A 21556-nucleotide genomic window follows, 5' to 3' on the forward strand; every position below is an offset into this window, starting at 1 on the left:
GGTCATCGTCCCTGGTTTTCGCGATGACGTCACGTGTTTCCGGGTTGCCAAGGTGATTGCGTCACGTGTTATGGAGGTTGCCAGGGCGATGATGTCATTGCCGGACCGGGCCGTTGCTATGCTGCTGATGTCACAAACGGACTGAGTCTTTGAATCGGGTTGATTTCCCCCACCCCCACTCTCCCCCCTCCCCCATCCCCCACACACTGGCAGAGCCGGCGGCCGGGCCCTCAGGTACAGTACCGGTGACCGGCACCTCAAAGCCGCCCGAGTCGGCCCGGCCCAGCCCAGCCCGACTCACTCTCTCACACACAGACACAAACAGGGCCACCAACTTTTTGACAGGACCGGCTGGTGCCGGGACGGGGCTAGGAGAAGGAACAGGAGTGTGTGTTACGGGAGGCGGGTGTGGGGGCAGGCCCGAAGGGGAGCGGGATGATTAGACTGAACCGAGCCTTGAAAAATATACGGTGGGGGGGGCTTGGTTGGTAGGTGAAGGAAACAGAGTCCCGGAGGAGTGCAGCCCAGCCACGAGGCGAAAGTGGGGAGTGGGAGGCTTTTGGAGGGTCCTTATGGGGGGGGGGGTCCCAGAGTTAGGTTGTGGGGAGCTGGGGTGGAGCCCTGGTGCTACAGGGATCCGGAGTTAGGGTGTCCCGGGGGTGGGGGTGGGGTATGGTAAGGGTCCCGGAGTGAGGAGGTCCCGCGGAGCAGGGCCCCGGCTCCTGGAGCCGGTTCGAAGCGAGCGCCCTAGTTTGTGTCCAATGAGCGCAGCTCGGCTTTGGAATGGCCGGGCGGTGCGTAAACAAGCGCAGAGCCGCCTCCTCCCTCTCTCTCTCCCTCCCTCTCGGTATTTCCGCGATCTCACTCCTGCTTCTTACAGGGCAGCAAGTGCTGAGTGCCATTCAGCCAGTGACAAAACTTAGCTCTTTCCCCTCTCCTCGCTCTCTCTTCTTCAACACCCCCACCCCCCACCGGGTGTTTATTCATTTCTTGGTTTTTTTTTGAGACATCATCCGGCCGCGATTCCCATCCAACACCACAACCAAAAAAAAAACAATTTATAAAACTCTAGTCCTCTTGTAATCACTATGGCCTCTTGAGAAAAAAAAGGTAAGAAACGCAGTCGCCAAAAATTAAAGAGAGAAAATGCCTAACTGAGGCATCAGGGGGTGGGGGGAACGGTGTGGTGACTGAGCCGAGCTGGCTCTCGTTTCCAGCCCCTGTAAAGTTTGTGCAGGATGCGATCATGTGTCAGGATCAAGTTGCCCCGGCAGGCAGACGCCGAGCGACCTTGCCGTTAGTGCAACAGCAGCTTTGAAGTTAAGGTGCCTGGGTAGCCCTGAAATAACTAATGCGCCACACACACACACACACACACAAAACTGTGCTGGAAACTTCTAGGGCTTTTTTTCCTCTCTCTGTTTATGGAGACTCAGAGAGAGAGGGGAGTTTGGTGGAGAACAGGTTGGGGTTTGGACGCGGGCTCTCTGTCTCTCCGCCGGGTCCGATGGAAGAGAAGCGACTTTCCCAGTTGGATTGCGGCTCCGACTCGGGAGCAGATCTGTTTTCCTCTCCCTCCCTCTCTCTCTCGCAGCCTGACGCAAATAGTGACGCTGGTGGCTTCCTGATGAGAGACAGATACGACACAGGGCGCTCAGTGCTACAGTAGAAAGCGGACTTTCGCTTTCCCCTTGCCTCGCTTCACGCTACATCATGCTGCTGCGCAGTTGCTTTTTTAAAAAAAATCCCAGGGAGGGAGGGAAGCAATCGGTCCATCTCCATTATTGCGAGATACAAGTGGTGAGATGAGTTTGTTTGTGGATATAAGCTGTATTCACCCCAGGGATAGAATTCGGTGCGTAGTGTGTCAGCTGATTTATTTATATATACAATATAGAGAGAGAGGGACAGCATTGCCTGGACTGTGTAGTGAAATTGGAACAGCTTTTTAAGTAAGTGCAGTGCGCTCCACACTAAATGCACGCACACACCTGCGCACATAATAACTACAGCACACCGAGTCAAACTGACAGGGCTCCACGTGTTCAGCTTTCACAGCGTACCCATCAATTTGCTGCTCGGCAAAGAAGGCAAGAGCGCCTCTTTGAACAGAGCATACCCGATTGGTAGCCAGCATTGCGATACGGCCTACTTTTACACAAGGCTGCATCTTCCACCCTTCGATGCGTGACGATGCACAAGTAGCATTCATGGGAGGGCTTCATGTGCGTTGCTTGGAAGTTGTGGGGCAGTACAGGGTAAACGGCATTTTGAAACGATTTATGATGTAGTGGGTTCCATCAGTCTGTATGTAGGAATTTAAAGTTTCAAAGAGCAGTCATTAGTGAAATTCTTTAAAAATCAGCATTGTAACAAAAATGATTTTGGAAATCTAGACAAATAGTTTACTCTCAAACTCCCAGTATTTTTCACCAAGGTGTGTACCCAGTTTATATGAGTAAGATTTATGGATTCCTTAAAGTAACCAAGTCTAATTTAAAGGGGAAATGTCATGTAGTAAATCATTGAGTCAAATGATGGTTACATTTCCAAAATTTTTTTAACCCAAATTTGTAAAATTGAGATATCCAAATTCAATTGCAACAGCCTGTCTTGCTACCTTGTAGACTTGTCCTAGTTACCAGGATGACTTGTGGTTTGATGGTTTCATGGCATGAAGTTCTGGATTTATAATAAGTCACGCTTGGCTGAAAATTTCCTAATGAGATAATGACACCACTTCAACTGATATTTTAATATTATTTTCAAGTAATTTTGTTTCTGGTGGACTGTTTATGGAAATTACTTATTTCTACAAATTTTAATTTTAGTATTGATTGAATGTGATCCAGATTAATTAAAATTAAGCATTATTTACTATAATCTTTCACAATGCTTGAAAACACGATTTGCATAATTCTGGAGCATTCTTTCATTTGGACATTATTTTTGTTGTTGTCAGTGGCTAACATCTTAAACTGAAAGATGTGTGTTTATGACATAATGGGATTGAGATTTGCTTTGTGACAAAATAAGAGATTTGTATGGTTAAACCACACCCCTATCCCCCAAAACAAAACACCAAATGCAAATTTCACAGTTTGTTCATATTAGTTACTTGGATGTAATCATGAAAGTTTTTTTTATGTTTTAAAATGTTAGTTGCTTCATGAACAACTTGAACTTCAAAGAACCATATTGAATAAGTAAATTGGTAGTTTTATAACACTGCAATAGCCAATCGCTGCACTGTTTTCAACTATGATTTAATGTACAGTTAACATCTTTATCTTGTAATGCTATAGGTTTTGGACACTTTGTACAGTACAGAAGAAGAGAAACGCGTTACCTTGATCCTTGACTAAAGGACAATGTACTCCTGGAGAAGTTGATTTGCTTCAAATTTATTTCAACAAATTTCTCAGACAGATGCCTGGAGAAGTGCAGCTGTGCCGAGCAGCACAGCAGGTTCTTTAAGCATAGAGCCACCTGTCAACTCTGGCCTGATTTTCCTGTTCTTTTACTGTTATCTTGTTCAACAATGGCTACTCAAAGGAAATACCTAGTGAGAGAATTTAATGCCTTCATCACTTGTTACATCTGCAAGGGCTATCTAATCAAGCCAACTACAGTGACTGAGTGTCTACACACTTGTAAGTAATGCTGCAAGAACCATGATATATGTTTCAGAATGATAATCTGGGAGTATTGCAACAGGCTTGGTAAACAATTCATCGTCAATTGTTGCATATGAGGAAAGAAATGAAAATACCATGTTGAAACAATGCTTTCTGGAATATTGACAGTAACAGAAAATACTTAAAAACACAGTTGGTAGTAGTAAGTGGAGATAATTTCTTCCAACTGTTGCTGCTTTCTATTAATAGGAATGAACTTTAGAATGGAATGATTCTATTTCTGTCAATGGTTGCCTGGTTAATGGGCTTCCACTGTATTGTACAAACTAATCTTCTTAGCAGAATAACAAAGTATACTATTGGCAGTTAATGGACAGTAGGTAGCTTCCACCTCTCATCCAGCTCCTGTTCAAAGGACTCCTTGGATGTCTTTTACTTATACACACATTCCAACATTTACATCTGGTTTGTATTACCTATCACTTTGGATCTTAATCTTTGTGCACTATTTTTGAACTAAATCCCAATTTTATGCCTCCTCTCCCCAAGTTATCTATGTTTCCAGTAACATTCCCTAATTGGGTTTCACTCATTTAACATCCCAGTTGACCTTATCTCCTACAAAATGTCAAGGATTAAGCATCTTCCTAGATGATATAATACTTATCCCTTGGTGTTTTTTGCAATATCCATTCTACTTGCTGCTGGCTCTTTCAGAATAGATATTTCAGAATCATGATGTGTACTTGTTGATCATGTTGCTTATTTTCTATTTTGGCATTCAAGCTCTGATCGTGGTGCTACTGCTTGGCTGAATGACTAGCCAGAACACTCATTTCCTGGATGCCCGTGTCATCCTCCAAATTGTTGAGGATCGATCTAACGTTATAATGACTTGTGACAGCTGATCCAATGCTATAACTCCTGCCCCACCTCCCTCGATGAAGCTATTATGCAGTCTTACACCTTACATTCATGTCTTCCCAAAATTGCTATTTCTTGGCTCTGATTGTCAGGTCCTGCCATGACCTCTATTCTTGTGATAACTTTTCCTTCTTTGTGCACTAGCCCCTGTTTCTTTCCTGCTGTCCCTCACATCCATCTTCATTGTTTACAGCACATATAAGGGATCTACCTGCATTTCTTTTTCAGAATCACAGAATTGTTACGGTACTAAAGGAGGCTGTTGGGCGCATTATCGCTGCACCAGCTCTCTGAATGAACATTAGCACCATCCTCCTATCTTTTCCCATAATCTTAAATGTTGTTTGTGTTTAAATAATAATCTGATGCTTTTTTGAATGTCACAGTTGAATCCTTCTCCACTACAGTACTAGGCTGTAGATTCCAGACCCTAACCACTGACTTTGTGGAAAAGTCTTTATCACAATCACTTTTGCTTCCTTTGCGAATTTCCTTATATCTTTGCACTCTTATTCTTAAACCTTTTACGAGGAAGAACTGTTTCTCCCTATCTTCTTTATTCAGACCCCTCATGATTTTCAAAATCATATCAAATTTTCTCTTGTCCTTTTCACCAACAAAAATAGTCCCACCTTTTTCCAATCTTCCTTCATAACTGAAGTTTCTCACTCTAGAATCATTCTTGTAAACTTGTTCTGTGTTCTCTTCAACCCTTCTTTACATCCTTCTTTAAGTACGGTGCCCAGAATTGAGATTTAACTACTGGTCTTACATAAATGCGGCATAACTATCTTGCTCCTCTATGTCCCTATTGATAAAGCTTAGGATACTGTGTGCTTCATTAACTATTTGCAGTATCTGTCCTGTCACCTTTAGTGACTTACACACCAGTACACCCCCAAGGCTGTCTGCTCCTGCTTACCCTATAGGATAGCATCCTTTACTTTATACTGTATCTCCGTGTTTTTTCTTACAAAATGTATCACCTCACACTTACACACTTAATGGTAAGGCTTTGGGGAGGGTTGCTGAGCAAAGAGACCTTGGTCCGCAGGTTCATAGTTCCTTGAAAGTAGAGTCGCAGGTAGATAGGATAGTGAAGAAGATGTTTGGTATGCTTGCCTTGATTGGTCAGTGCGTTGAGTGTACCAGTTGGGAGGTCATGTTGAGGCTGTACAGGACATTGATTAGGCCATTTTTGGAGTACAGTGTGCAATTTTGGTCTCCTTGCTACAGGAAGAATGTTGTGAAACTTGAAAGGGTTCAGAAAAGATTTACAAGGATGTTTCCAGGGTTGGAGGATTTGAGCTTCGAGAGAGGCTGAATAAACTGGGCTATTTTCCCTAGAGCGTTGGAGACTGAGGGGTAACCTTATAGAGGCTTATAAAATCATGAGTGTCACGGATAGGGTAAATAGGCAAGGTCTCTTCCCCGGGGTGGGGGAGTCTAAAACTAGATGGCATAGTTTTAAGATGAGAGGAGAAAGATTTAAAAGGGACCTAAGGGGCAACTTTTTCACGCAGGGCGTGGTGCGAATATGGAATAAGCTGCCAGAGGAAGTGGTGGAGGCTGGTACAATTACAACATTTAAAAGGCACTTGGAGGGGTATATGAATAGGAAGGGTTTAGGGGGATATGGGCCAAATGCTAGCAAATGGGACTAGATTAATTTTGGATATCTGGCTGGCATGGATGAGTTGGACTGAAGGATCTGTTTCATTGCTGTACATCTTTCTGACTCTGTGACATTTCTGCACTGAACTTCAACAAGTTGGTGGGCAGATAGCTGGCAGATGATGTTCTTTAGTAGTTTTACACTGTCTTCGTCATGCTTTATAACACTTTCAAGTTTGCATCATGTGCAAACTTGGAAATTGTTCTGCACACAAAATCTCAGTAGTTAATGCCAGCCCTTGGGGAACACTGCTACAAGCCTCCTTCCAGAATGACAAATATCCGTTAACTACTACTGGTTATTTCCTATCTTTCAGCCAATTTTGTATGTATGTTACAACTGTTATATTTGTTCCACTTGCTATAACTTTGCTTGCTAGTCTGTTCAGTGATACTGTGTTGAAAATCTTTTGTAAGTCCATGTACACATATCAGCAATGTTGCTGTCATTAACTCTCACTGTAGCTTCTTCAAAAAAAGCTCTAGCAACTTAGTTAAGCACAATTTTTCCATAAATCTGTGCTGTCTTTTCATAATTAACTCATTTTTTCACATGACAATTAATTCTATCCCAAATAATTGTTTTATGAAGTTTCCCCACCACCATAGTTAAACTGACTGGACTGTAATTGCTGGTCTTATCCTTTTCTTGAACAAGGGTGTTACATTTGCATACGTCCAATCTCTGACACCATCCCTGAGCCTAGAGAAGATTCAAAGATTTTTGCCAGTGCCCCTGCAATTTCCACTGTCGTTTCCTTCAGCGTTGTTGCACGTATCTTGTCTGATTCTGGTAACGTATCAACTTTAAATACTGACAACTTTTTTTTCATCCAAGGAACTCTGGGGTTGTTTGTCCCACTTTTTTCCTTTTGAGGGAGTATATCTCAACTGTGTGAAAACTATCTGTTCTTTGAAGGTAGCTCATTGTTTAACTACAGTTTATTCCACCACCCTTTGGTCCATTTTGTCTAGCCCAACTCTGTTCTTGCCACATTGAAGTCAAGTCTTCCCCAGTTAATTATTCTTACACCAGATTGTTCTTCTTCCTTTTCCACCATCAGCTTAAACCTTATGATATGATAATCACTGTCCCCGTCATAGAATCATTACAATGTTAGAACAGGCCATTTGGCCTATCGAGTCCACACCAACTCTCTGAAGAGCATCCACCAGATCCATTCTGTCCCTGTAACCCCTCATTTCCCATAGCAAATCCCACTAGGGTGAACGTTACAGGGCAATTTAGCATGGCCAATTCACCTAACCTGCACGTCTTTAGACTGTGAGAGGAAACCAGAGCACCCGGAGGAAACCCATGCAGCCATGGGGAGAATGTACAAACTCCACACAGACAGTCAATCAAGGCTGGAATTGAGTCCGGGTCTCTGGTGCTGTGAGGCAGCAATGCTAATCACTGAGCCGCCATGCCACCCACTCCTAAATGCTCAATGCTCACGCGCTGACACTTGATCTATTCAAAGCATCTTGTTCTGAAGAATCTGTTCTGGCAGTTTCTTCTTGTTGGACTGCACATGCACTGCTATTGAAAATTCTCAGTCTAGAATCACTTGCACTTGTATGCACAGCTCAGACTATCATGGAAGCCATCCATGGACTTCATTTACACTTCTCATTGCCGCAGAAAGGCTGCGAACATCATCAAAGACCCCGCGCATCCTGGTAATGCTCTCTTCCAATCTCTTCCATCAGGCAGAAGATACAGAAGCTTGAACACGCATCAATGCACCAACAGGTTCAAGAACAGCTTCTTTCCTGCTGTTATTAGGCTGGTGAATGGACCTCTCTAACTTCAAATAGTGTTGATCTCGCTCTGTACACCTCCAGTGCAGCCATAGCCTTGTGTGCGTTGCTCTGTCGAAGCACCCTGTGATCTGCAAACACTTGTTTGCTGTGATCTGCCTGTACTGCTCACAAAACAAAACTTTTCACTGTACGTAGGTACATGTGACTATAATAAATTAAACCAAATCAGTACCACTACCCTAGTCAAGATCCATGTAACTAAAATTCCCAATTATAACTACTCAGTGATGTTTGCACCCCTGTAATTTCCTTGCACATTGTTCCGTTACATCCTTATCACTAGTTGCTGGTCTATGGACTATATTGAACAATGCAATTACATCTTTTTCTTTCTTAGTTCTACCCAAACTGACTCTGTTCTTGAACTTGTGGAATATCTTTCTACGGAACTACAATTTTTTCCTTAAACACTAGTGCCACCCATTTTTTTTTTTCTGTTTTCCTAACTTTTCTGAAAACCTTATAACCGGTAATATTTAGCATTCTTTGTTGCCTTCTTTCAGCCATCTTTCTATTGTAGTCACAGCATTATAATTCCATATGGCAAGCTGTACCAATTTGTGCATTCACTTGCATAGTAGAACCCTGATTCAGACTCCATTTTTTTCTGCAATTCAATCTATTAAGTTACTGTTCTCTATTCTGATGCTATCCATCTCTTCCAGTGTTTTGTGTGCCTGGTATTACTGTGATATCCTGTCCTTGTTCCCATATCCCTGCAGGGTTAAAGACCCCCACAACTGCACTAGCAAGGAATCCAGTCCTGGTCTGGTTAGGTGCAACCTATCTAGCTTCTCCAGATGCCATATCCCTCCGATTCAGTCCTAGTATCCCAAGAGTCTAAAGCTTCCCACTCCTGTACCATCTTTTCAGCTATGCATCCATCTCTGTTATTCCCTTATTTCTCATTCTCAAGAATGCACTAGGAGTAACTTGGAAATTACTGCTTTTGAGGTCCTTCTTGCTAGTATTCTATGAAGCTTCCTAAATGCTGTTTGAATGACTATTGTCCTTTCTGCCTTTGTTATTACTGTCAGTGTGGGCCACTTGTTTGTCCTGTTCCCAAAGAATATCTTGCATTGTGTTTGTGTTGGTCTTGAAGTGTCCACAAATCTCCATACGCACTGGATAAGACTTAAGCTTACTTTTGTACTCCTTGTTATAAATTTATTTGTCTAGTGCTAGGTTGTTTTAAAAGTGTATATTTTTCAAAATTTTGAAATTCTATCAGCAGCTGCTGGTATGCTTCACTGAAGTCCCCACTCAGCAAGCTTAATGTCTTATAATAAGTCTTCTATGCTTAATGTACTTCTTTCTTTCTAAGCACTGATTTCCCATTTTGAATCAAATTCCCCAAGTAACCAATTTGTCTTGTCTCACTCTGACTTTCTGCCCCTTACTGATTCATTCTTGTTTATTTTAACTACACCTTTTGTCCCTTTTTGTTCTAATTTTTGTTACGTTTTTGCTGGTGCTGAACCTCACCCATATCTATAGCTATTTGATCTTGCCATCACTAGTCTGTTCTGATTACCCTGATAGACTGTTTACAGCTCAGAAGGAGTGCCATTCAGGCCAACATGTCCATGCTGGTCAAAAAACAAATCTGACGACACTAATCCTATTTCTACCTTTTGGCGCATAACCCTTAGGTGTGTGGCAATACAAGAAGGGTCTAGGCCTGAAACGTCAGCCTCCCTGCTCCGATGATGCTGCTTGGCCTGCTGTGTTCATCCAGCTCTACACCTTGTTATCTCAGAATATCTAAATAAAACTGGTTATGTGATGAGAGTTTCTGACTCAACCACCTTTTCAGGCAGTCCTGAAGAAGAGTCATACTGGACTCAAAACGTTAAATCTGTTACTCTTTTCATTGGTGCTGCCAGACCTGCTGAGTTTCTCCAGCATTTTCTATGTTTGTTTCAGAGTTTTAGCATACACAGCATTTTGCTTTTATGAGGTTGTCATCAATAATATCTCCTCTTGTCCAGTTATGTTTTTTCCCCAGAATTTACAAAAAAACCTTTGTCTTTTTCCTCATCTGCCTGTAAATTTTGTGTCAGGTAAACAGTTGTAAATGTGATAATGACATATTTATCCCAACTCTCTTTTTGTTTAACTTTCCATCTCTGTTTTCCAAGATTACCAGAATTTCTTGCAGCTGAATATTGAGAGAACCATTGTGAAACCAATTCACTTGGATCTTCTCAGAAACTTTGCTCACTTGCTACAGATGCCACAGTTTCCCTGGCTGATCCAGGTTGTGCCCACCTCAGGTGCTGATTGACCTAAAGCTGAGTTTGGAATACCTTGCAGTGTCCATCATGAAGCTTGCTGAATTCTACCTTCACAGACTTGCGCTTGACTGAACCTACTCACTGCCAGCAAAATCTGAGGAGGTGTTGCTGTTGCCTCTAGACTAGATGTTACCATCAGGCTTCCCAACCTTCACAGTCAGTAAACTCCAACTTGTTCTACCATTCACATTATATCCCACATTAAGTGCCAGTCACCCAAACATCCTGTTCTCATTGTGCACTGGCTTTGTTTTTAGTATATTTAGTTAGAACATCCTTACCTTCAATTTTCATCATTGCCTTACCCCAAACCCCTCCACCTGCCCTTCAATGATGTGTCCATCTCTAGCCCTTTACCTAAAGCCTTTGTCATGTCTGTTATTTTTGTCGTTTTCTTCTGACATTGGAGACCTGTGCTGCTGCTTGCCTCTGCTACATTACAGTAGCTGGTTCTTCATGCAACACATTTCCTCTTTAATCTCAGACTTTCTTCCCTAAAACTCTCCTTCTTTCCCAGTACTTTTCAAAATGTATGAATTCAAATTCTCTCACTTAGCTGACTCTCTCAATTCACAATGAAGTTCAGTTATATGAAAGCATGTCCTTGTGGGGAAATATGTAGTTTATATCATATTTGATGATTGTTACTTTCCCAATGCCTCATTTCATGATCTCTTATGTTATGAAAAGGTTGAAGCTGCAGTAAAGTGATTGTTCCTGGATTGGAAAAACAGACAATTGTTCTACTTCCATGTTGTGTGGATTACCTCATCTTCAACTTTGAAAAAGCACTTTTGTAGATAGCTTTATGTTTTATGATTCCACTTTTTATGTTGTTGTTGTTGTTGACCTCACTGTATCTTTAGAAGGTTTAGAATTGAAGTGTTATTTTCTTCTTTGGTTTTACTATCTATTAAGTGATACATCATATGGTCATTACCTGGGATGATAGTGACCAGCCCTCTTAGCTGAAAATCATAGTTGTTCATTTAAAAACAATACGTTAGCAAATTACCTCTTGTGATACTCTCACTGTGTTTGAACACTGGAACAGTGTTTAGATGCTTAGTCACTGACAGCCTATCCCTTTGATGTCAGTACTCCCTTTCGAATGACTATCAAAATGCTTCATAATAAGAAAAAAATCCAAAGAGATGCATTTTGGGGTTAATTAATAGCCAATCTCTGTTGCGTTGAATGTTTCTTTACATTTCCAGTCATTTTGCCCTTTTTAGAAAAAAAGTAGCAAGAGATGGCAGCTGCTTTGTTGTTTTTAGATCTTTAAGTGACTTAATGCTCCTTCACATAAATTGTCACTGAAAGGTTGACAGATATGTTGAGGGATTCAGACCCACACATGCATTAACATCTGAATCTTCATTGCTGGGGAAGCAAGATGACAAAATATTGAAATAAATCCATGTAAACACATAGTAAATAATGGACTAATAGTAAATGAACTGCTTGGATATTGTCCATGTAAATTTTCTAAAAGGCGTTTGATAAGGTACCCTGTAAATAGAAAATAAAAGGCACACCAAGTGGAAAACAGGTAGGATGAGAAGCTGACCAAGGGACAAAAAGCTATTAGGTATACCTTTCAGGTGTGCTATAGGGGCACAGTAATAGAATAGGCAGGTACATACAGAATGGGGAAAAAGTAAAGTTAAAGGAAACGTCTTGTAAATGCCTTCAGGAGGATTTAGAAGAATTAGTAGATTGGATTACACCAGTGCAGCATAAAATTTAACACCATTGTGAACTCCTTCATTTTGTGAAGTGTAAGTAAAGGGTACATGTACATGAAATGGAAATATTTTATAAAGGGCAAAATACCAATTAAACTTGAGGGTTTTGAATATAGTTCACACTTTTTTTTTTCAAAATTGGCGGAGAGGTTAATATTCCAGGCTTTCCACTGGAATTTGCCTGAAATTAGCGAAAGCAGCATAAAATGTTAAATGACAACAAGGATTTAAAATAAAACATTATTCCGGAATCTGGCTGTGTCCATAAAACTGGTCAGGCCCCACATCTGAATAACAAACAAAGGAAGTTTCTGGCAATTCTGTTCATTTACAATCATTTAAAGAACATCTTCAAATTGAATTTTTACTTTAAAGGCTCTAGCAGATACATTTCACATGTTTTTAAATATTAAATCATGGTGAAACTTTCTAGTTTGTAGTGAACCAGAGAATGGTTCAATTTTATTTTAGAAATTTCTTTTAGTGAATTTAAAGTAACTAGTTGATTTGATATTTGTTACATTTTTTTGTTTTAAGCCTATTTTCGGCCATAGTATTGAAACTGCATCATTTAATCAGTCTTAAATGTATCAACACAGTTTTTTTAATGCGAAAAGGAAGTCTATCATGCTTCCTGATTGCGCTTCGTGGAGATTTATATGCTTTGTCATTCTAATGATGTTGATTGGAGAATTGAGCTACGGTATCACTTCAAATAAAACTGCAGAATGTCAAGGGCAATTGTGCGCCTTTTACTGATTGCACCTGAAAGGAAACAGTAACTGAAATATGATATAACAAAGTGTAGAGCTGGATGAACACAGCAGGCCAAGCAGCATCAGAGGAGCAGGAAAGCTGACGTTTCGGGTCTAGACTCTTCTTCAGAAAAATCGGCAGTTCCTACTATCTCAGTACCTGAAATATGTTCTTTTAAGTATGATATCCTGTGTTTGACGATTAGGCATGTAGAATAAAGGCTAGGAGAATTTGGAGTTCAACCTTAGCAAGAAAGATTTGGGCATGGTTCTCAAACGATGGGTTGGCTATGACTCCTGCTGGGATTATTGGATGATCATTTGGGGTCAAGAGTTCTGAGGCAACATTGTCGACTATCAAATAGAGACAGTGGTGGAAAAGTCCTGAATTGATGCCAAGGCTCCATTATGCATATGTGCATGAATCCTAGCTCCAGTGCACCATTAAAGTTTTCAGAATCGTTGTGGCAAAAACAATGCTCTCATTGAACAATTCTTCAGCTCTCTCTTTGAACATACTCTGGGGTCTCGAATTTTCAGGTATTAAAGTAAATTTACTGGAATTTAATTTATTTGACTCTTTTGAGTTTAGTTTTAGTTATTTTAACATTAGGTGCTATTTAAATTTAAATTTATTTTCTATCGTAATGCTGGGCTGGTCAAGTTAGTAACGGGTTAATTGTTTATATATATGTCCGTAGAGATCCCCCATGTTTGGTAAACTAATTAGATTCTGATCAAGTAAATCCTTGATATAAAAATTTTAAATTTTGGTTATAAATTCTCTCCAGGTCGTTGTCCCTCCCTATTTCTGAAACACCTTCTAGTTCAATAACCCTCCCAAATCTCCGCACTCCTCCAGTTCTAATCTTTGAGCATCTAATGGTTTTCTTCGCTTTGCCATCAGCTTTGAAGGCTATTAGGTTTTGGAATTCCCTTCCTAAACATCTTCACCACACTATTTTCTTCTGTTTTGAGACTTGAAGTCTACTACTTTTGACCAAGTTTTTGGTCGCTGGTTTTAAAATCTTGCAGTGGTTGGAGTTGAATTTTGTTGTTAAATGCTCTTTTGTAGTGCCTTGGGATGTCGTCTTCTACGTTAAAGTGGCTATATAAATGCAAATTTTTTTCTGCTGGTTTCAGGCAGTCTTTCCCTGTCTTTTTTGGTTAGTCAATTATTAGTAGTCAATTCATGCTTAGTAACATGAAATTAATATTGGGTTACAAAAGACCATGGGAGAGTGGAGATTAGACCGGTGGCTCTTAGAATTTAACCCTTGATTTGCATTTGGACAGGAACGCTCTTCTACAGTCATTTGCATGAAATAAAGCCGAAATTGATTGTTGCAAAAAACACTGGTACAATTGGGAATTCAGACTGGCACTAACAGCTTCACAGAGGAATGGCAGTAGGAATAGGAGAATGTTACTAGTAGTTGAAATTCAACTTCTTTCACAATTGTTGCATCTGTTATGCTGGACATCAAAGAATTGGTATAGAAATTTATGCAAGGGGAAGAGACCTGTGAAATATGGTGGTGTATGTTAAAATCAATGATTTGGAAGTTTACCTCAGAGTTTGCAGAGGGAGTCTAAATAGTTGGACACTTTGAAAGCTAGATTGAAAAGCCTTTAAACCTCCGGAGAGGTAACCCTTGAATTACTTGTTATGCCATGCAAAAAATAGACTGAGGAGCTGAATGCTAAAATGTGACTATAGACATAGTGTTGGGGAAGTTGAGTGAGCTTTGGAACGAGAGATGGTTAGAACAAAGAAGTGACTCTCGTTAGAATCAAAATGACACCAGCATCTTTTCAGAGGAAGTTATTAGTGTAGTGGAGGAGAATTTTAAAAGGGAGTGTAATTAGAAGAGAGAAAACAGGATTAGTATAGTTGTTGGAACAGAAACAAAAGACTTGACTGAAATAAAAAGGATTGGACTATTATTAAAGGAAAAAAAAATAGTATATAATGAGAGATACAGTGATGTTTGTGGATGAGGAAAGATATCAAAAAATCCATATGAAAACAAGGAAGAAAGCTCAAACATATAAAACAAACTATCATGATTAAATTTAACATTTATGGAAAGATATGATGGCTACGCTGAAGACATGTCCTGTATTTAGATAGGACTAAGAACTTAATATTCCTGATTATAATAGTTTCATGACAGTTACGTGGATGCAGAAAAGAAAGTGGCAGTGCCAAATTGATGGCAGTGTGGTCACACTGCTAGAACATAATGTTGTCTGAAGGAGTTAGAACCATATCCACATCAGCATAAAGAATAGGAAAGGAAATAGTACTGTTCCTAGTATACATTTTAGACCACTAAGCTTCACAGATGATATAAAGTGACAAAGATTTGTAAGGAAATTTGAGAAAAAAGTTCGGTGGTTTTCATAATTCCAATACAGATTGAAATGCTGATAATAATTGGGGGTAGAGTGTGATTGTGATCGTATGAATTGAAAGGTGGCTGATAGAAGCATATAATCAGTGTAGTGAAATTGGAGAAGTTTTGAAAATGTTGTTCCAATGGGATATGTTTCACTGTACTGTCAGATCAGATGACATCAATGAAAAATAGATGTTACATCCTACAAAAATAAAACTACGTGGTCCATGTGGAACAACTTCAAAGATTAAAGGTATGGTACAAGTAACACCGCAAGACAAATAGCATATGAGAGTTGAAAATATGTATGAGTTCACAGTCAATATTTCTCACTTTTGAACCTCCTCACCTGTCTTGGCCTTAACATCCTTGTGATAGCAATGAGAGATTGATTAGTTTCACAAGGACTGGTTCAGAAACCAACCAACCAGTCAGCTGGTCAAGCAGAAACCAGCAGAAGATTTCATTGGGCTTCTTAGATTCATTGACAGAACCCCTAAAGAAAGAAAAATCTATTGGATTTCCTATGTTGGCATAGAAGAATTGTTTCATATTGTTTAGAAGAATTGTTTCATATTGTTAACAAGAATGAAGTCTCGGACTTTACAGGATTGATGGAAATGACTCCTATTCCTGTCATCACCACAGAACGTTTCATTTTGCTGTCTGTCAAAGCAGAATTGTCAGTGGCAGGGATGTGGTGCTGAATAAGAGGCAATCTTCTGGTAGCATGATTAAGGATGTGAAAATGTCTAGTCCACCGGAAAGATAATCACTGAATCATCAAGCTGAAGTAAGGAGTTTATATACTTGAACTCAACTTTAACAGCTGATTGAGAGTAAGAACTTGCAAGAACAAAATGGAGATGAGTGGCACACAATGCCGTGGAAGCCAGATCATGTCCGTAGATTCAGGACGTGGTCAAAAAGAAAAAATTGCTTTGTTTGAACATCCATGGTACTATGGAAAACAGAATACCTGTTCAAATTAAATACAAAACAATTGCTCTGGTACAGAAATCAAGGGTACTGCAAGGAAGAAAACAGTGCAGTTGACATCTATAATGGACATTCCAGAGATTAGGTGTGCCCCAGATAAGATAATGCATCAACTACTGGCCTAGTAGGAACAACATCTGCTGTGAAGGACATTCAAGAGATAAAAGATCCTCCATTGGAGAAATGGTTCACAGTTGAATCAAGGTTAACAGTTCTCAAGCCAAAGATCCAGCAGTAATCCAAGTCAGAAGGGAATGCATTCTGGAGCGCCTGCATTTGCGAAGTCAGAGAATTGGGAAATGTGGTGGTAATTGTAAAAGTGGAGGTGATATGCATGAATGTTTTAATCTTAGCTATGGGGAAAGGCTGAGAGTAGGATGTTGTATAAGGTAATGGTTCTGAAAGTTGTTGATGTTGACGTTGCATTAGCCCCAGTTGATGATGTAATGCAATCTTTGGGTGGAGAATTGGGCACTCAAGTAGTCTGTCTCTAGTTTTCACAGTTGTAATTATGCTTAACTAGCTAACGTTAATTGTATCTATTGCTATTATGCAATAAGCTACATCTTGCTAAGACCCTGTAATGGTTTGGAATTGATGGAAGCCCCCAGTGAAGAGGTCTCCATACAGAAGTCTTCCCCCGCCGACCTCCTGTAATTCCCCCATAAACCGTCAAGCCCTTGGAGTAGAAGCTGTTGCACACGGCAGTTCTGTAAAATCATAGGTTAAGTCAATTAATGGACTCCCAGTTTCTTGCAATTTTTATGGTCTCCTGGAGTCGATGAGCCATGTTTATATGAATTGTGGTAGACTGCAGCTTTACATGTCTTTTTTTTAAAGGGGTTGCCTTTAAATTGTGCTTCAGCCCCAGACTGGGATAGAGAGAAGCTGCTAAATTGGACCCATGGGTCTGTTCCTCTAGCCCAGGCAATGAGTCTTGAGAGCATTGCAACTGACTGCCTGCATCTTTTCTATTGTTACATCTGTACTTGGGTGATGTTGGAGAGGGAGCACATGGTGTTCGTTGGTACACTTTGGTTCTTCCATTGTTGGTGGGCATGGTGGAGTTTGGAGTTCATCGTCACTCTTAAAATTTAAAATTCATATTCAATTTTGATTTATCATTGCAACACACCTTAGAGGCCGTCATTCTATTTTGGATTACTTGTACTAGTTCATACATTATAAAATAGTAGAAAGGCCGATCGGTGGCAGTGAGCTATGCAATCACAAGCCACCAGTGGTTTTACCCAGATCCCATTATAACAAGTAATAAGTGTAGATAAATGAATTGCAGCTGAGTCATTAATATGCAAAATATAAGAATTTTAAAGATCTACTTTTGGTTATTCTTGACAGAGTTTCACTCTTTTTGTTTCAGCCTTATCCATATTAGGTTCTCTCTCATACCTGCTGACTGTAATAGTGGGAATTACTGTTTATTTGTAGCGCATAGGTTTTCAATTAAAATTGTTTCCAAAACAGTTGTAGATTTGAAGAATTTGTATTTTATTTGTTCTGGCATTTAGTAACCTACATAAATAAATATACAGATTCCGTTCTACTCCTCTGGAACTGTAAACATATGCTTGCTTTGACATTTTTTTTTGTTATTTTTTGTTTTCAAGTAGCAAAATTCAGTCAGTGATGTTGGAATGTCTTGGAAGGTTGGGTTTGAGGTAGTGGGACTTATAAACAAATTCCTCAGAACTGAGTAGTCTTCATGTCAGTTTAAAACACTGCCAAGTGGTACCGTAGAAAAACAATTTTTCCAAGGTACAAATCATTTTTTTTTAATCTATAAATATCTGAAAAGAACAAAATGGATTTCACCATCTGGATAATAGATAGATATCTTAGACATTTGGGGTTTTTCACACAATGACAACAGTAATTTACGCATCCATGACAGCTGTAAAATAAAATGTAAAGAATGGGCAGTTTAACTTGCTATCGGTTTTTCCCTGTTTGACACAGTTCCTGAGCCTTTTTGTAAAAAAAATTAATAGTTTAAAAAAAATTAGTTGAAAACCTACTCAATATCTTCGGCTGTTTGTATTCAAATCATTGTTATAAAATGCCATAATATATTTGTAATTTCTGTGTACTGAGAAAAGTTAAAAGAATATTTATGATTCAAACAAAAAAGTTAAAATAATCATAAGCTCATATTTGATGTATGTATTCTTACCAGGCCACAAACACATACCACTTTTACTTAAGGAAGACTCTCAATAGTTGCCAAAAAAAATTCTGAAAGACCTTCTTTAGCTTTTCAAATATCTTTTCCTGGCTGAATACTTCAAAGAGTACAAGATAGAATAATTGCTAACACATCCTTCCTGCAGAAGTTTAAAGGTAAATTTGATAACGTATTATGAGCACTGATTTTCTACTATCCATTTGCAAATTGTTGAAGTTATTTTTCCTCCTTTCCGACAGCTGTGAGGCTAAAGTCGTAATTAAAAACAGTAGTTACTACTGAAGACACAAAAACAAATTTATGGTTAACTGTTATGACAAGTTTTGCATATTTTAATTATACAAACCTTATTTTGGAGTTAAGTTCTCGTTAAAGAGGGGAAAATTGTGTGACCTGTTTGCAAACGGTTCTTTTAATAATTCATCCTTGTTTCTAATTTTATTGGTATAATCTGTTGTTTTGATAATTCAAAATTGTTTTCAGAAATTTAAGTATTACTTGTAGGTTAATTGTTTAATTATATGGAGGTGGAGAGCATTAATTTGATTTTCACTAGCACATATAAAGAAGAATGTATTGAAACTGTTGTGTGATGTATGCTTGTATTGTTTCACTCTAAGTAAATGAAAAAGTGGAAAAAGATGGCTCTGATACATAAGACGGCACCTTCACTAACAAACTTCCTGGTGTAGAACATGGTAGCTGAGAGTGATTGTCTAAAAGAAAACAGAAAAATGAAAAAGGTGACTATAATCCCAGTAACCATTGTGAGAAATGACCAAAGAAAAGTGTGAATTGTTGGGACGTAATTACCAGTTGACATTCTTTGAGCCTGGACAGTATGACCAGCAGGAGAACATAAGGGTTGTTTGGACAGGGTTAATTACATCTCTGGTAGGGATATCGTCTTTGTGTTGTGACTTCTGACTGGAAGTAACATCAGAAATATAGTATTTTATGTGCTAGATTCCCATCGGTTGGATACTGATGAAAGTTTGTAAATTTCTGACACTGAAAGATTTTCGAAAAGTAGATGGTCCTTCATGGAGGATTATATCATGGACTTTAATATACTGTGTGAAAGATCACTGAATTCAACTTTAAGAACTTTTGTTTAGCATTAATGTTTAAAATTCACGGTTGGGCAAGATAAGGACAGGTTCTTGGTTTTATGCTGGTGTTCATGTTTTAGAGGCAGGTTCCCTGTTAAATTTGATGTCTGCTGAGTTGAAAAAAGTCCTGAGGGAATGATCATTTCCTGCAGTGAAGGTTGAGCAAGTGGAAGATTCGGCAATGATACAGAGAATAGGGGACTCAGTAGCTGCTGGAATTTTGAACTGTACAGAGACTGGATACAAATGTCAGTGCAATGGATAAGTTAAAGAAAGATGGACTAAGGATAGAAAGACCTTTGGCAGATGTGGCTATTGCAGCAGAAGACAGAATTGGAATACCAGTGATAGGCAAGTGAATCACATGTATGCCCAAGAAATAATTTAATGGGCACTTGAGGTGTGAGTAAAGTATCAATTTGCAATGAATTACTCAAAGTGAGCTCCTGTGGTTCAGTGGTAATGTCCTTATCTCTGAGCCAAGAGGCCTGGGTTTTAAGTCTCACCTGCTCCAGAGTGGTTCCGTAACATCTCTGAACAGATTGATTAGGAAATATCAGAACTGCTCAAAGTAGAGACATACACATACAATTCTGAGACAGAAGATGAAGATAATGTAAAATCCCAATTGTACTAGTCACAAGGAGTTTTAGTTTTGTTTTGACTGTGTTAATTGTGGACCTGTCTAACTGTATTGTGCCAGAAAGTGTTTGCACTTTGAAAAGGTGTAGAACAATGGTTAGTATTAAATGATTCATTAAGTGGTGAGGATCGACATGTGGTTGTAAGTTCAGTGGTAGTGTCGCTCCCACTGGACTAATAGTCCCTGGTGTTTAATAATGTCTCTGAACAGTTGATTAGAAAATCCCTAAAAGTCATACATGCTTTAAGTTTTGCGATGACAGTGCATTCAGACCACTTATGAGAGTTGTAATTCCATGTTAAGTTGTTGGAGTAAGCCACTTTTTTATTGATATAGTTTCCAGTGAGATAGTTTTGCTGTTCGTTAAACCTTCTGAAAAAAAGACACAAATCAAACGTGGCATGATAAGGCAATTATTTTTGGGAAGTAAGGGGTCTACAGTTTATCCAGTTAGAACATTATTGTATCCCCTGAATAAAACTAAGGTTTCTTGACAGGGTTATGCAAGTACTAATGCTATCAGAGAATAAACAACTAACAAGTCTTAAAAGTGACCTGCACTATTTGTAAATCCTATTTTTCAAAGATTTAAAAACTGAGTTGCTAAAGTTGCAGGTGTTGTTAAGGAATAGAGGAGTGAACCATGCGATAATGTATCCGAGGATGGTGCTGAGTCTAATGCAAACCTTCCATTGACGCATGATTCTGATAAAGTCGTGCCCATGGATCAAAAGAAATATTTTCATTCTATGTTTCATAAATCTGGCAACCAGATTTAGTTTCTTTACAATAATACTTGGTAAGGGCACAGGGATTATTATAGACAAAAAATGGAGAAATGGTTAGATACTGGATATTGGAGACCAGCTACATTTCTTACTAATGGTGGCAAGAAATTTGTAAAGGTAAGTTGAGAGATGTTTTGAAAATGTATATGTGATGGCCATGACTACTGCAGCTTAAGGTCCTTTGAGCAATGAACTCAGTGAAAGATGAAATGCTGTATAAAAGCTGATGAACCAGGTTACAAGTTGACAATTGCTGTAGCATAGGTGGTTTATGTAAAGAATTGGTTCCAGATCAGTTAGTCTGTGTAAATACTAAATTGGCTTTTGGCTTGTACAGTAGTCCTCCTGCCCTAAAAGATAGCTACAGTTACTTCTTTCTTTGACAGATTTGCAGATATTTTTACAGTCACCTGTTCAGAGAAGTTATTTTACACCTCTGAAACAGGTAGGACTTGAATCTGGTCCTCGAATGCATTTCATGTGGAGAGACTGGCTTGCATCAATGCCAAGGTCTTGGAAAACATTGAGAACTTTGAAACATTATAA

General features: G+C 39.3%; 1 protein-coding gene across 6 annotated transcripts in view; it reads left to right on the forward strand.

Moving 5' to 3' along the window:
* The first annotated feature begins 814 nt into the window (after positions 1-814).
* Positions 815-21556, forward strand: part of pcgf5b (polycomb group ring finger 5b) — a 145978-nt gene continuing 125236 nt past the window's right edge. The window contains exons 1-2 of one of the 6 annotated variants that reach the window (XM_048608995.1): positions 815-1110; positions 3306-3653. In XM_048608995.1, coding sequence (XP_048464952.1) covers positions 3542-3653 — 112 coding nt within the window. In that variant the 5' untranslated portion in view covers positions 815-1110; positions 3306-3541. Of the gene's footprint in view, positions 1111-1652; positions 1953-2033; positions 2259-2326; positions 2438-3305; positions 3654-21556 lie in introns of those variants that run through there. The other 5 variants (XM_048608996.1, XM_048608998.1, XM_048608997.1 and 2 more) reach the window with 5 other exon arrangements.

This window comes from Rhincodon typus, chromosome 20, assembly GCF_021869965.1.
Source record: "Rhincodon typus isolate 14 chromosome 20, sRhiTyp1.1, whole genome shotgun sequence".
Taxonomy (NCBI): domain Eukaryota; kingdom Metazoa; phylum Chordata; class Chondrichthyes; order Orectolobiformes; family Rhincodontidae; genus Rhincodon; species Rhincodon typus.